Consider the following 14052-nt stretch of genomic DNA (forward strand, 5'->3'; position numbering starts at 1 on the left):
ACTGGGAGGGAAGGGGACCTACTGGGAGGGAAAGGGACCCGCTCTCCCCACCGCCAGCCAGACCTTCACACCCGTCCCTAGGCCACAGCAAGAGGGCAGGCAAGGCGCTGAGGTGGGGCGCCCTCCCATTGGCGGATAGAGGAGAGGGCACAAGGCTAGGAGAGACGGGAACTTGTGATTGGATGGTGGGCGGTGGAGTGCCTTGTGATTGGGTGAGAGGCGGGTGTGGGTGGTGAGGTAGGCGGTGTTGCGGCGGGACGCGAGGGAGGGTGGTGCTGCGATCGGGTTGGCGTCTCGCGAGAGTCGTGTGGCGGCAGCGGTCTCGCGCGGCTGCGGCCCGCTCCGCCCCCGGGTGCTTGGGCCGGCGGCGGCGCCGAGCAGAGGCGGTCGCCCCTCCGCGCTCCGGCGGTGCCGGTGAGTGACTCTTCCCCCGGCGGGAGGGCGGGCGCGGAGAGCGACAGCGCGGATCGGGTTCGGCGGGGGGTGGGGTGGGTGCCTCCGCTGCTCTGCCCCCTGCTGTCTGCCCGCTGGATCGCGCGGGCACGGCGCCTTCTCCGTGAGGGGGTGTGAGCCTTCGCCGGCCCCCCAGGCCGAGGCCCTTTCCTCCTTGCCCCTCTCCGGCCCCTCTTCAGCCGTGAGGACGATCTCCCGCCGCCTCCTCAGCCCTCACAGGCCGCCGTCTGTGGCGGCCCCCACACACACAACCGCCCAGCCGGGACAGGCTGGTTCGCCCGCACCCACCCGTGACAGACCGGTCTCCCCCAGTTCCTAAGGCCCAAGGAGCACCGAGCAGAGCGGCTCCGTGCAGCCCCACCTCATGGCCTCGTTCTCTTGTGCCCTGCGGCTCCTCCAAGTTTTCATCAGCCCGTGTGCCCTCTTTCGCCCCAAGCAGTCCCGCTCGGCTGGAGGCGGCCCGCCGGTGTTGGGGGTCTCCTGAGCCGCCCAGTGTCACCGCTTCGCACGCCTTCGCATAGCCTCCGTTCCCTATCGTGTGGTCAGTGCGGGCTTATTTCTGTCTTCTCCATCCTCTGTGAAACGGCGGTTTTCTTCCCTGAATGACCTGACTCCTCACAGGGCCATCATCACTATTATCTGTCCTCATCCTCCGTTTTTCCTTTCCTTAAAGACCGTGATTGTGTCTGTTCCTTTTTGGTAGTGCTGTGTCTCATCTCTGGAAAAAGAGTATTTAGAGAGAAAAAGTTTGGCTGGTGGTGGAAGGGAGTAGGAGGGTTTTCCTTTGAAGTAAGAGCCAAAATAGAGTAGGTTATGACTGGACTTTGCAGTTGTGGGCTTGTATGTCTGTGTATTCATGTGTGCCATGGCTAAATGTGGTCCGGTTGGTATATGGAGTCACAACTCTGAAGAGAAGTCTGCAAATGCAGAACACCTAAAAAGCATCTCTGGACAAATGGGCAGGCTATTAGATATTTATGTATGTGTTTTGTGACTTCACAGCTTTTCATATTAAAAAAATATTTCAGGGAAAGATGAGCTTTCTTTGACAATTTCGTATATTGTAGCAGTTAATGCTCAAATACTCTCAGACTATGCACATTAAAAATTCTAATGCTTCTCCTTGAATTATTTTAATGCTGATCACAGATGTGGAGTTTGGAATTGCAGTGGCTTATTTCCTTTATCTGCTGAACTAAGGGAGCTTTAATGTTGCTAGTGCCAAGGACCAGCAGTGTGTGTACCCTGTCGCCTTAAGATAGCTAATGAAGGCAATTGTTATACTGATGATTCTTCTCATACGAATACTGTTTAACCAAAGTTGGGCTGATACATTCTAATCTTACATAGGATTCTCAACAGGGTAATCATCTGCTTGCAGAACTGATCTTAGCGTGTCTTGAATTGGGGATGACTCAAGACTAGAAAAGGTGTGCAGGATATTACACCGAAGTTGTATAGTAATGCTTATGGGACTCTTAAGAAAATAAATGCTGTATTCTTCTAGAAGGACATAGGTCACTGGTAATAGCTGCTTATCTGCAAATCAAGGGAATTACTGAAACTGATAGTTTGATTTACATTTATGGTCCAGTTGTCAGTCTTCAGCTGGGTAAGGAGTTTTGTTTACGACGACTACCGTATGATCAGATAGGATTCTTGATCGTAACTCAGTACCTTCACAATCCAATATCTTTTATGATTAGAAATCTCTCCTTCAGTAATGGAATGAACTAAAATATTGTTCATTCAGAGAATGAAAATGTTATTGGTGGAAAGCAGTTACGATTCCTTGCCTTCCGTTAATGGAAATTAATTTATACACATGAGTCTGTAGCAAACTGGTAACTTTAAATTAGTAAATGGTCTGGATTTATTATGTTCTCATGACTTCTGAGAAAGTTGAAAAGATGAAGCATTGCTGTTGTTATCTAAATCTAGATAACATAATAATGACTAGAATTTTGGTTATACATGAAAAACAAGCTAAATAAAGACTGGTTTCAGATACGAGTTAATTTTTAATTTGTCTTCATACTTTTATTTTCTGATTTTTAAGTTGTCGGTTAAAGCTTGACATTTAGTTCTTTCTGAGTTTATTTTTAGTAAAGAGAGCTGAAAATCTGCTGTCACATCTAGCTCTTTATAAATTTTCATGCTGTAAGTTTCAGATTTCTCATATATTAGTTTATTATTTTAAAATGGCCTTACTGGCTGTCCATCCCCAATATCTCTTCTAACTGATAAATTCTTCCGGTAGTTTTATATGGGAAAGCTTAACAAACTTTCATTGCCTTTTGTCATTCTGGATTAAAAGCTACGTAAAGGCGGTTTAGTCATCTGAGAATAAGAAGTCCTCTAATAAATTGTGCATTTTCCTTATCTGTGGATTCTTCTTTTAGCACACTTCACAGAATAGATGTAGGACATCAATAATAGTTAGTAGAGAGAGGTTTCTTTCTTCCCCCCCCCCATGGTGGCAACTTTGACAAAATTATCTGAAAGGTCCATTGAAAATGGATGAAAAAAAGCATTATGTATACCTTAAGATCTTGTTATTGCCGGTCCGATAACTTGCTAAAATTTCATCTATAAAATAGTCAAAGACTTGCTTCTAACATATCTTATGGTGTGGATGTTCTGGGTACTTTATTTATGCATTAACTGGAACAAGTGTGTTTAGATAAATTATCAGATAATATGTAATAACTAACTCTTTCCGCAAAAAAAATGCATGGCATACACCTTGATAATGTGGGTTTTTTTCTCTTCTTGTCTCCTAGAAATGGGTCTGCTTTCAGAAGATGCAATGCACTAGATGTGGTGCTTGGAACAGGATTAGTCATGGCATCAGAACTATGTAAAACAATCTCTGAGGCAAAGTTGGAAAGGCACAAGAACTTGTTCTTAAATTACCGAAATCTCCATCACTTTCCTTTGGAGTTACTGAAAGATGAGGGGCTGCAGTACTTGGAGAGACTTTATATGAAAAGAAATTCCCTGACCACATTGGTACGACAACCTCTTTACTGTAATGTTTACTGTCTGTATGTTTAGGAATTCTGATTTTTGGAACAGAAAAAACAAGATAATTTAAAAAAAAAAATCTTATAGCAAATCTGATCCTGAATGATGTCATCCATTGTGAAATATGAGTATTTGGTTGTATTATGTTTGAACTTGCATAGGTAATGTAGAGAATAATAAATGAAAGTTTATGACATTCCATGGTTACCCTTTTGAAGCTCTGTGAAGATCTGCTGGGGGTTTTCTTGTGAGGTTTGTTTTGGTTTTGTTTGGTTTTTTTTAACTGCTATAAATTTTGCTCACGTCAGTGGTCAGGCCTTTCTGCTCTTAGGTGATACTATGCAAGTCTAGTCTACGTTCCTTCATTAGGCTAAACAACTTTTACCTTGGTGTGTGCCTTATTTTAAAGGCAACATCAATCCTAGGGTCTAATTCAAAGCTTGCTGTTAAGGAGCCAGTGAAAACTTGTGCCTATGGGCTGCTGTTGATAGGAAAACAAACAGTTAATTTCAGGGTTGTGGGATTTTCTGTTGTAGGTTTTTTTGTTTTGTTGTTTTTCCCTGAACTGAACTAATTCTCACCCTGAATGAATGTTGTGACCTCAGACTTCAGCGTGGAGTAGTTAAATTGCTGTGTGAGACATTCTGAGCTGGTAAAACTCTCTGTAGAGAGTCAAAACTTGCCACTGTCAATAGGCTCAAGTCTCCAAGTAGTTCAGTTGTTTTGGTTTTGTGTTTTTTTCTCTTGGGCTCTTCCATGGTATGATAGGTAAAATAATAGCTAGGGCATAGAAGTTGGAGGGCCTGACTACTTAAAATTCACCAAAATTTTATGTTTTTCAGTGCTTCCTAGAAAAAGTCCAGTACTTCAGTTTAAAGAATAGTGTTCAAAGTTTTGACAGTGATACATTGGAAATCCTCCATAAAGGTTTCACTTCATGGGCCAAAAGCTGAAAGGATTCTGAAGATTTTAGGCCTTTTCTTCATCTTGAATGAGTCACTTAAGTTTGCATGTACTGTGGAGAATTATTTTGGCACTTCTTGGTTTTGGGCAAGTCCTTTGCTTAATAATTTAATGGGAGGGTAGGATTCATGGTTACGAATTAAAGCTGCTTGAAAAATTAACTGAAGACTGTGAACAGTTCTGCTTTGACACTTTGTGAAATTCAGTGATTATTTAGTGGTGTAAGGTTCATGAAGTTTGTACTGCTCAAAAGATGAAACAATAATAAGGAGAGTTTTGCATGTCACTTTACTGCATGTATGTGTTAGAGCCTGTTTTTTTTCTTAAAGCAATTATAAAACAGAAACCAAAACAAAGTCTTGCAAGTAACAGTTTAGTTCCATTTTCCTCTCAATATCTGTTAATACTACCAGCCAATAGAGGTGTAAGATGGCATAAGAGTAATTACCCATGGTTACTGTCAACAGAAGATCTATCAAATCAGCGAGGCAGCTCTCACCCAATACTGTTTGGTGGTATAATTGAGGTTTGGTGGTGTAATTGAGGCCCAGGATAAAGGAACTGAAACAATACTTAAAATGTAGATCATACCTAGGCGAAATGACTTGCAAACAGCGTGAAGTAGAGCATTAGGATTCAAAACGATCAGGATAACTTGCTCATAATATGACTTGGTGGCATCTCATTCAAGTGCATAGCACTGTAGCTAGGACCTAGACAAATAAAATTGGGTCTAATTCACTGAGCATCTGTTCAGCAGAATAGATGCTGGAAGTTGTAGTGGACCAAAATAGATCAAGTCAGCAGCATGTTACAAAAAAGGCAGATGTCTTTTTGGAACATAGAAAGTTTCACAATCTCCATTAAAAGCAGAAGGGAATAATTATTGGATGCTGTTAAAGCATAAGCTGGAGCAAAGATCGCGTCTGGAGTTTCATAGTTACGAACAACCTAGGTAAATTGGAAAGAACCTAGAAAGCAGCAACAAGGGATTTTTAGAGAACATGCCCATGAGAGAAGGTTGAGAGATTTAGGTTAATTCCTCTTGCAAAAAGAGAAGACAGGAAAAAAATGGAAGAGGAGGAATGGGGGAGAGCAGAAATCATCAGTATTGTTACAAAGCAGTATTTCATAATGAATTTTTTTTTATGTCCACTGCTGGTGGGACAAGTAATACTCTCAATTTCAGTAAAGAAGTAGTAAGTTAGTTACATTGCGGGGGGGGGGGGGGAGATCTCACCTGAGAATAGTTGAAAACAAACAGGTTATTGAAGGAAGATGTCTTTTTCAACCTTGTGCTCCTGTGATTCTATGCAAGATGATGAGCATCAGCTCATCAATAAATATTTTAAATTGCATATGGATTATTAGAAATCATCAAAACTAAATCTGCACTGTATTTCTTTAAAGTTAGGTGGTACTTTTGTCCCACCAGTTCATTCCGTCGGAGCTCTGAAAAATGTTGACTAAATCAGTTTTGTTCTTTGCTCTTCTAAAATGACTCTAGTCCTTGACAGATGGCTCCTATGAAAACGTCTGGAATAGTTACACTGACAGAATTTACATATACCTTGCCTAAGAATAATTTCATTTTTGTCTTCATTGGCAAGATGGAAATGATAGAGGGCTATGACATAATGAATGGATCAAGAAGCTATGTAGCACATCTGTATCGCAGCATCAAGTCTTCCAGCTTCTCCTCATTTCATGTTTGACTGATAACATTAGCCTTCCAGTAATCCTATTTCCCCATCTATTAAAAGGAAATACATGTTTGCCTTGATGGCACTGTCAGAAGCGTGATCTAGCCGTATCAGAGAACAACTGTTCTTAATTTACTGACTCAGAATATGCAGTGCTGTCCTGTTCAGACAAATCAACCGGTTCACTTTTTGAAAGATGTCCAGTGGGTGTGAGGGCGAGGCAAGCTTCAGTAAACTGGTGGCAGAATTGATGATTCATTTATCATCATTGTTTGTTGTCATGTCACCAATAGAGACCAGAGTTAGTTTTACCTCTCAATTGATGGATCATGAATAATTTTTTTAATCTTAATTTCATTGTAGGATGTTGTATTGAACAACTTTGACTCAGACCCATTGTTTTTGTGGTACTCAAGAAGATAAGCAGAATTTCTATTACAGACTTGCTAAACTGTAAAGTTTTCTCTCTTCTGAGTTTAGCTCTCTTACAATATGAAGCAGTAAAAGCAAGAATAAGAGTACAACCTTTATGTATACTGTGAAAATAGTTTGTGATTTAGGTTAGTATCCTTATTCTAATAAAGAGTGTAGGATGACAGCGAATTTGTTTTTTCACATTCCCTCTTCATTTTTTAAATTAAAGCTTGATTTTTTTTTTTGTGCTTCAGCGTGTTGCAGCCTTTGCATATTTTCCCAGCTTAAGCTTTTCTCTCTGACCAAATAAAATTCTGCACCGAGAAGATAAATGTACTGTAGCAAACTTTCCAGTAGGTGGCAACAACTGATTAGTTATAGCCTGTTTCTTGGGTCTTGACGTCAACGGATTCATGTATTGAGCCATCATTTGCTGCTCCATAGTTAAAAACAAACTATTGTTTGTATTCAGATCTAGGATGTGGCATGTTTGCTACATAAGAATATTATGATATTACTTTTTCAGATTAGCATATTCCTTCATAATAAATTTTATAAATGCAAAGTTAAGTATTTTAGAAAATAATATACCTTAAATTTACATGACAGTGAATATTGCTAGGGTTTTTTTAAACAGGAAATTGACCGTGTGATTGAGCTGCTTTTAAAATTCATTTGTTTCTGCATATATGTGTATTGTAAAAACTTTTTTCAATAAAACATATCTATGTTTAAAGTAGATTTCTTAAGCAATAAAACTGTCTTAACCTTGAATAACTTTGAGTACGGTTACCAACATGACATCTGAAACTTGTGAAGCTGATTTTGTGATAGATGTTCATGGTTATAAATGCCATCAAGAAACAGAATTGCAGCTAGGGATCAGTTAGCAGTTAAAAAATTATATTCATGTTAATATGTAAATATGGAAACCTAGTTTGATGGATTCAGCACTTCTGGCTTGGTGGTAATTAAGCTACACAAAGTTTGTAGGTCATTTCCCAGTTTAGCAGCATTACAAAATAAAATACATTATGGTTAGACATCTTGTATAGTTCTTGTTCTGCTTTAAGTCTGTAAAGGCTGCAGCTTCTTAGCAGTCTCTTGGCTTCAACTAACAATTATTTGAATATATTTTCAAAAGTAAGGTTTTGGTAACCCATCTTTTCAGCCTCTGGTTGAGGACACGTTAATGTCACTTCTAGGCTGTAGTTCTGTTTCAGTAGTGAATTGCTCACTCTTGATATATCCCAGATTGCACTGATGGAGAACGTGCGGGGATGTGGAAATAGGGTATTGTATACAAGCTCCTTGTTGCCATTTTTTCTGTGACTAGCTGCTGACATGTTTTAGTATGGTTATTAAAATGAGTTGGGTACACAATATGTGTGTGTCTCGTTTTTGTTTTGAAACCTAAAAAATCTCTAACTCTTTTTCAGCCAGAAAACCTTGCACAGAAGCTTCCAAACCTCGTGGAATTGTGAGTTTGTGTAGGAGTTCTAATATATTTTTATTATGCTGATCCATCTTATCTTAAAATAATTCTCGAATGTATTGCTTGCTCATAACCTGCCTCTTAAGTGTGAAGGGTTTTCTTGGAGGGCAAGAAAGGGTCTTTTTTTTTTTTTTTTTTTTTTTTTAAAGGAGGTCTATCCAGATGTATTCAGTCCTGTGTTAATATTTTTATAATTTCTTGTTTATTGTGTAACAAGAACTGTTATACAAATGTCTACACTGCTAAAGGAAAAAATACTTACCCCCCAACTCCTGTGTAGACTGTCATCACCTTGATAGAGCACTGGAACCTCCAAATGCAATGGTCAGACGGTTGTGACAGAGCCAGAGTAACAGGTTACTGCCTCCAGCCCATCCCTAGTTGCTCATTTCCACCCCAGCTACCAGAGTTACTATGATCTCAGTCTTGCCGATTGTAGTAATAAGGTTTTTTTGGAACGAAGTCACAAATTGTCAAATAGGAGCAGGAATGAGCAAGTAGGGTAGTAACTATTTAATGATGATTGCTGTAGGCAGAGTAGTTTATCCAATCTTGTCCGAAGAATGGATGTCACATGAACTGTGTTATGTTGGCAATTAATTTTAAGCTGTAAGCCCCTGAGTCAATGTTTTCTTCCTTCCCCTTTTCTTCTTGTAAGGTTATGATTTCCTTGTATGGTAGGATTGATGGTGGGGGCGTTAAAAGGGACATCCTCTTTTCCCCTTATAAGTCATTTGGTTCACTTTCAGTTGAGTAACTGATGGACCATTGATTCTGTTTGTTTAATGGAAAGCTCCAAACAGGAGGTGTATATCTCAGTAGTCTAATACATTCAGCTGTCTGATCTTGTCATCTTAATTTGGCCCTTGAAACCACACCTTTCTGGTACATGCGACCACAGTATAATTGAACTGTTTTGTAGGTCACTGCAGTCTCCGACTTGCTTAAGAGACAGTCTTGTCTCATCATGCCTGAGTCTTGAGAGTATGTTTATGCTCTGAAGCAGTAAAATAAATATTTTTATATTTGATATACCTAGTATTTAATTATTTGCCATGGGGCATCAGGAAACGTCCATGTTATCTGATGCTGCCTTTAGGAAAACCTGTATAAATTACAGCTTAAAATAATCTCTTACAAACACTGAACTGTAGGAGCCAAACCTAATTATTTGGGGTTCAGCAAGCTTAGTTTTACCACCATTATCCCACACATTCTGGTGGTCTAGAGAGAACTGCAGTGGGCCCGTGGTTTGTGCAGCTGTAATAGTACAAGTCAATTTTTGATCAGAAAATAAGAGATCTTTTGTTGACAGAGAAGAGACCAGAAAATAAAGATTTACTTAAAGAATAATTTATTACAGTAGCTTTAAATTTTGAAAGACAGACTTAATTGATTTTCGTTTTCCTGAAAGTTACATCCTTAGCAATTTCACTATATATTTTTAAAAACTTCACTATTGTCTGTGTTTCTTTGTGTATCATGTCCCTCATGCTGGGATACTAGGTGTAGATCCTCATAATATAAATTTTTTTTAGCTTGAGTGAAATAGGCACAAGTATTTTCAGGAGCTGCAGCTGAAATTAGTAGGAGAATTCTTGTCCTGAGATTATATATAAGGATTTCTACGAACATATCTGCTATCCTTATGTTTGTTACATTTTTAGTAAACTTTAAATGTCTGCAATTTTTAAAGAAAAAGAGAAGGCTGAGATGCTCCATGCAGTTGAAATGTTCATATGTCTTTTTCCATGTTCTGCCTCTATCTCCCCAAAAAGACAGACTCCTACTTTAGGAAACACTGTTTAAATAGAGTGGGAAAAAAATATGCTGTGCAAATAATTTCCATGTGTGCCTAAGCAATTGGACATTGAGTACTCGGTATTCCTTTACAATTAGATACCAATATTTGAAAATTTTGTTACTGTTATTTTCTACAAGACCCTTTTGTTCATTTGCAGTAATGATTGAAAACTACTACCAGTAGTACTGGAAGTGCTCCAGCAGAGGGTGCTGAATATTCTTAGTGAGAGATCTGGCCACCCTCAGTAACTACCTAAGTGACTGCCTGTAAGATTGGGTTTTTCTTTTGAAAAATGTACTCTAGGTTTGAAAAACCCACTTGCAGTGAGTAGATCATGTGCTTGTTTCTTCAGTCCGTAAAGGTGTAAGAGTTTATGTGCAGGAGAAAATGTCTATAACTTGTGTGGGTTTGGGCTTTTTTCTTTTCTTGCCCAGCATTTAGTGTGGAATAACCTGGTGATCAGATATGGTTCATTCTGGTTATTCTATCTGCTTTATTCTTTTTCCTTTTTGTTTTCCTCTTATGACTCTCAAAACTAAAGCTTGTTGTTATTGTAACTGTGAATGTTTTGTTTTAAAAAATTGTATGTCACTCTCTTTTATTTTTATGTTAATCATTTAATAGTCTAAATGAAACTTAAGTACCTATCCATTGCCAGTTTATGCAGTTTCCACAGCTTTTGTGGTCATAGAGAGGAATGGCTTTGAGGGTGCTCTTTCAGTCTGAAATTGGATATTTTGCAAACTGATTATGTAGCAGAAGTCCTTGAGGGTAACAGGTGGTGTCCTCTGCTTTTTTTTCTCCTCCCCCCAGGTACCTTCATTCAAATAACATAGTTGTTGTACCTGAAGGTAAGTAATCTACCAGCTCACAATAAGTGGCAGGAATCATAAAATATTCATTTTTCTTTGAAGGGGCCTATTTTTCCTTTATTTTCCCATAAAACATTAAAGATTTTCATACAAAATATACCAGTGTAGCTCTTAGTCGATAATATCCTTGTTTATGCTATGTTAAATTCTTGTAATGAATTCTCAAATGCACCTAAATGCTGTTTGCTTCAGTTCTAATTGCAGAAAGTGAAAAGACTAAATGGCACTCATCTACAGAAACAAAAATCCAGAGTGTCTTCTGCTTTCAGCCAGTTACCACACAGAGCACTCTGCTGGTTTAGATCATGACAGATTTGAAACCTAAAGTATCAAGAACTTGCACTAGTTTCTCTTCCTTGTCTTAAATGTAGAGTTATGTGCGCAACTTCAGGAAAGTACTTTAAACTTTTTCTGAATATATAAATGGGATAGACTCAAAGCAAAGGAATGGAAAAAGTGATTTCAGAGCAGAATCGTCTGAGGAGAATCTAGAAATGGAAGTATTCTGTACATCACACTTTTTTTTTCTTTCCTGTCTCGCTGCCAGCAGTACTGATTGTTAGATAGATAAGCATTTCCACAAATTATGTCATTCAGTTGTGAGACTGGCTTTAATACGTCAAAATCTGCTCAGACATAGGTGTTACATACTGTGGCTTTTTATCCTCTCATAGTCCTATTAAGATTTTAACGTTACTGTTGGGTCACATTCATGTTTTAATCTGTTCTCTCACAAGCCATTGGCTCCCTCGTTAAACTGCAGTTTCTGGACCTAAGCGATAATGCCCTCGAAATTGTGTGTCCAGAGATTGGCCGCCTGAGATCTTTACGTCATCTTCGCTTGGCTAACAACCAGCTGAAATATTTACCTGCCGGTAAGTACGAATGTGTGAGGGATTACAGCAATGACAAATTCCATTTGAACTTAATTTGCACATATGTTTATTTGTATCTTACAGTTGAAGCATGGTACAACTTGCATTTAAAGACTAGGCAGGGATTGCCATTGTATGTATTGTACTAAATATACTCTGTAGTTAGCCATGCTGTATGTACTTGAGGTAAAGTCCTGAAAAATGCTTCTGAAGTGGGAAAAATTTATCTATTTAACAGTCTTTGCCATTGTATCAAGAAAATATTGAACTTCCTTGAGAAGACACAAAATGCCAGTGACAACTATCATTATGATAAAATGATGTTTCTTCCAATTATCCAGAATATAAAGGATTCCAGTCCTTCCTTTCTTTCTTTTCGCCCAACAGCCCCATTCTTATTTTCTAAAAAGACAAGTCTAGTAGGTTTGCCTATGGCAGTTCTACCTCACTGTGACAGTAAATAACAAATGTTTGTCTTCCTAGTTTATAATAAAAAAGCAAAAGTTATTCAAAGTAAATGTGACACAAAGTCAGAAAAAGTTGGCCATAGGCAGATTTTGAATGATTTTTTTTTTGCCTTCTAAATACTTTGATAAGCAGACACAACTGATTATTCTTCTTCCATTGCCCTTACATCTTTCCAGATAAGATGATGGTGATTTTTAAATATTTTTAAATTATTTTATTTTTTTAATCTTTCTCTGGCATATTTGTGTATTCTGATCTGCAGAGTTGATTAAAAAAAAAAAAATCTAAGGCCAGCATGTCAAAAAACTGGTCTAACTTAATCTAACAGGATTAGCTTTTGGCTCTAATTTTAACTAACTTCTCAATGTGACCTTCATGTGCTTGTAAGTTCACATTGCTTATTCTCAAGAAATATATTGCAATTGCTCCTTCAAGTTTTGGGTGCAGAAATCTAGCTGTCCTTTCCTTGTACTTTTCTAGGCATAATAAGTTTAATAAGAACAAGTCAAAGGATGATTATGATTAGAAAGAAAAAAATTTATATGACTATGTAAATGCTCTGGAATGAAATTAGATAAACCTGTTAAACATTATGACCCAAGGCCAATAAAATTTCCATCAATTTTCAGATGTCCTACATTCAAAAGAAAGGAGTGACTTGAGCATGCTTTATGTTCCTCAAAGATAATTTACCTTATGGTGCTGTACCATGAAAGAAAGACTTGTTCAAAGAAAAAGTGACACATTTTCTGCAAAACTTCACACATTAACTTAAAAAGGTTCCAAAAAAGACTTTCAAAAGGATAATTTACATTACTGAAGAGTTGATTTTCAGTCTACCACATTTGATTAGGAACTGGTATCAGCTGCATAGGCACGCTGCATTTAATTTCTCCTGAAGTTTACAAAATTTGGTACTGAGCATTGTCCCTAAGTGCGTTTAGTTTTGTGTGCATGAAAATTTTGCATGCTTAGAAATCATACTACTGTTACCTACTTTTGAATCGGAGAACCCAGTGGTGTCTGGGCTTTCTGTTTTTGCTGGTAGTGTACCATCAGTTTATACATATGCCATTACTGCTATCATTACTAATCCCGTCTGTTCAGATGCTGTCACTGTCAACATGACTGGATGTCATACAGCTTGAGTGTTACCAGTCTAAGCAAGATTAGTCTTTCACTTACACTGGAGAGTTTGCCCACTGGAGAGTTAATCTACTGTACTGAGTGTTTCCTAAACATAACGCTTCCTGAAGAGGGCTTCCAAGCATATTTTCATAGTTTTTCTTTGTAAAACTGCGAAGATTTCAAAGATGACTTTGTAACAAAATCTTTGAGTTTGAAAATAACGTTTACGTTCAACAATTGAAAAAATAGAGCAAAATAGTAAGTTTTGATGAATTGTTTTATCCTTAATTACATTGGTAGCATGAATCTTCGTAATAGTGTTAAATAGCATTCTGTCAGGAAAACTAGCAAAGTTAATACAATGAACTAGGATGAGATGTGATTTCACTGCAGTACATCATTTTAGTGTGTGTTAACTGCTTTCTTTACAACAGATACTGCATTGCAAGGCATTGTTAGGGAAAGACAGCTCTTAATTGCTCTTAATTTATAATAAATAACCATTTAAGGTATAATTTAGCTTCTACTAGTGCAGCTTTTGCAGAATTTAAAGATCTGCATTAAAAAATAGCTTTCAGGTATAGGTGATGGTCATTTATGGAAGGAACTTTTCAAAACTCGTGACCATCATTTTCTTCCAGACTTAGTCCTGCATGTATCACACAAATGGCAGTGAACTGTTTATCACAGCAGAGGATCCAGTTAAGAAAGGCTGATCAGTATTCACCTTGTGTAACCAGGCCAACTTGCAGCATAATGTCGTCATCACATAAAAAGCTTACTTTAGAGTTGTTGCCCTGCCATTCCTCTTGTCTCTCCCTTCCCAGTGTCTGGTGTTAAAAGTACCCTC

The 14052-nt window shown here is 38.4% G+C and overlaps 1 protein-coding gene across 3 annotated transcripts in view; it reads left to right on the forward strand.

Annotated features, from left to right (window-relative positions):
- Positions 1 to 367: 367 nt before the first annotated feature.
- The window catches only part of LRRC28 (leucine rich repeat containing 28), a 51629-nt gene continuing 37944 nt past the window's right edge, over positions 368 to 14052 (forward strand). For 2 of the 3 annotated variants that reach the window (XM_050903601.1, XM_050903602.1), the window contains exons 1-4: positions 3261 to 3465; positions 8000 to 8040; positions 10673 to 10710; positions 11469 to 11606. In XM_050903601.1, the coding sequence (XP_050759558.1) occupies positions 3298 to 3465; positions 8000 to 8040; positions 10673 to 10710; positions 11469 to 11606 (385 nt within the window). In that variant the 5' untranslated portion in view covers positions 3261 to 3297. Of the gene's footprint in view, positions 415 to 3236; positions 3466 to 7999; positions 8041 to 10672; positions 10711 to 11468; positions 11607 to 14052 lie in introns of those variants that run through there. The other variant, XM_050903603.1, reaches the window with a different exon arrangement.

This window comes from Gymnogyps californianus, chromosome 11, assembly GCF_018139145.2.
Source record: "Gymnogyps californianus isolate 813 chromosome 11, ASM1813914v2, whole genome shotgun sequence".
NCBI classification, from domain to species: domain Eukaryota; kingdom Metazoa; phylum Chordata; class Aves; order Accipitriformes; family Cathartidae; genus Gymnogyps; species Gymnogyps californianus.